Source organism: Pteropus vampyrus, unplaced genomic scaffold (genome assembly GCF_000151845.1).
Source record: "Pteropus vampyrus isolate Shadow unplaced genomic scaffold, Pvam_2.0 Scaffold189, whole genome shotgun sequence".
Classification (NCBI taxonomy): Eukaryota; Metazoa; Chordata; class Mammalia; order Chiroptera; family Pteropodidae; genus Pteropus; species Pteropus vampyrus.
In genome coordinates, this window is record NW_011888970.1 from 545,100 (window position 1) to 547,137 (window position 2,038).

At 61.7% G+C, this 2,038-nt stretch overlaps 1 protein-coding gene across 1 annotated transcript in view; it reads left to right on the top strand.

The window, feature by feature from the left end:
• The first annotated feature begins 204 nt into the window (after positions 1-204).
• The window catches only part of GALNT9 (polypeptide N-acetylgalactosaminyltransferase 9), an 8,759-nt gene continuing 6,925 nt past the window's right edge, over positions 205-2,038 (top strand). The window contains exon 1 of the mRNA XM_023537408.1: positions 205-369. Within this exon, the coding sequence (XP_023393176.1) occupies positions 205-369 (165 nt within the window). The remainder of the gene's footprint in view (positions 370-2,038) is intronic.

Here is a 2,038-nt window from a genome sequence, read left to right on the forward strand (position 1 = left end):
TCCCCGCCTCCGCCCTGCCCAGCCGGCGAATCCAGCCTCCCACGCGCTGCGGGCAGCAGCTGCCACGCGGAGGAAGGAAAGGCCCCGTCACGCGGACGCCTTCGCCGTCGCCCCCGGACAGGCCCCGGGTGCCCGCCGTGCCCTGGCCCGTGCGGGTGCCACCCAGCGGGCCTTTCCCGGCAGGTGTGGCAGTGTGGCGGCAGCATGGAGGTGCTGCCGTGCTCCCGCGTGGCACACATCGAGCGCTCCAGGAAGCCCTACAACAATGACATCGACTACTACGCCAAGCGCAACGCCCTGCGGGCGGCCGAGGTGTGGATGGACGGCTTCAAGTCCCACGTGTACATGGCCTGGAACATCCCCATGACCGTAAGTGGGCAGTAGGGGGCGGCAGGGGCGCGGGGCGATGGAAGCCGGAGCCAGCGAGGGGCAAGGGGCGGCACCCTGGGGCTGGCCTCCGGTGTGGCCCCCTGACCACCCGGCGCTGTCCTCGGCCCCGCCAGTGAGAGCCCTTGCGAACAGCCATGAAGCTGCTCAGCAGGCAGCTGCTCCCGCACGGCTCACGCTGGTCCACGCCGAGCCGCAGAGCCCGGGCTGATGGGGGCACTTCCTGCTGGGCGAGCTCTCCCTCGGGGACGACGGCCCCTCCTGGACCACAGTGTCCCCCTCCTGCTCGGGAGCCCTTCCCAGCGAGCTCGGGTCGGGGCCATAGCCACGCGACGGTGATGATAACACCGCGGGAAGCACCGTAGCAATCGCGTTATCCCCCGCGACAGAGGGAAGCCGAGGCACGGGGAGGTCCAGTCGCTCGTGCACGGACGCACACCTGATAAGTGGCAGAGCAAAACACACTGGGGTCCTCTGCAGGACCTGATAACAAGGTTCTCAGGGCCCACCGGCCCTAGGAGAGGCGGCTGCTGCTCCCGCGTCTGGTGACCTGCAGCTCTGGCTGCCCTGTGGGGGGGCGCAGAAGGCCTGGGGGAGCCGTTTGCCTGAGGCCGGCAGGAAGCAGGGGCTGGGCACAAGCCAGAGGCTCCAACCAGTGGCCTGTGGCTCTGGGGGTGGGAGCTTGGAGAAGCGGGTTTGGGGATGCATGTGTGCACACATGTACATGTATGTCCTGTGTATGTGCGTGAACACGTGCTTCTGCACGTGCATTTGTGTGTCCGTGCATGTTTGCATTTGTGTACACCTATGTTCATTCACACGTGTGCATGTGTTTTGCGTGTGTGTGCTTGTATGTGTTTTGCATGCATGGAGGTGTGCGCTTGCATTTATGTGTGTCACGTGTGCATGTACGTGCATGCATGAGTTTGTGTGCGCATTTGCGCATGCGCGCGTCTGTGCATTTGCGTATGTGCGTCGGTGTGTGCATTTGTGCGTGTGTGCATCGGTGTGCATTTGTGTGTGTCTGTGTGTGCATTTGCGTGTGTGCGCGTCCATGTGCATTTGTGTGTGTCTGTGTGTGCATTTGCGTGTGTGTGTGCGCATTTGTGTGTGTATGTGTGTGTGCATTTGCGTGTGCATGTGTCTCTGTGTGCATTTGCATGTGTATGCGTGTGTGTGCATTTGTGTGTGTATGTGTGTGTGCGCATTTGCGTGTGCATGTGTCTGTGTGTGCATTTGCGTGTGTATGTGTGTGCATTTGCGTGTGTGTGCATTTGCATGTGCATGTGTCTGTGTGTGCATTTGCGTGTGTGTGCGTCTATGTGCATTTGTGTGTGTCTGTGTGTGCATTTGTGTGCATGTGTCTGTGCGTGCATTTGCGTGTGCGTGCGTCCGTGTGTGCATTTGCGTGTGCGTGCGTGTGTGCACCTGCGTGATGTTCTGAGGAGGAGGCCACCCCGATGTGGGCGCTGTCCGGGTTACCAGTCCCCGTTGCCCCTGCTGTGTCCGGGACCAGCCTCCCTGCTCACGGGAGAGTTCGGATCTCCGGCCCCTGGTGGAGACTCGTCCTGGACACAGCTTTTTTTTTAACGTCGGCCGCAGTAAGAGCTGGAGTTTGTAGCATGACCCGACACACACGCGTGCAGGTGTA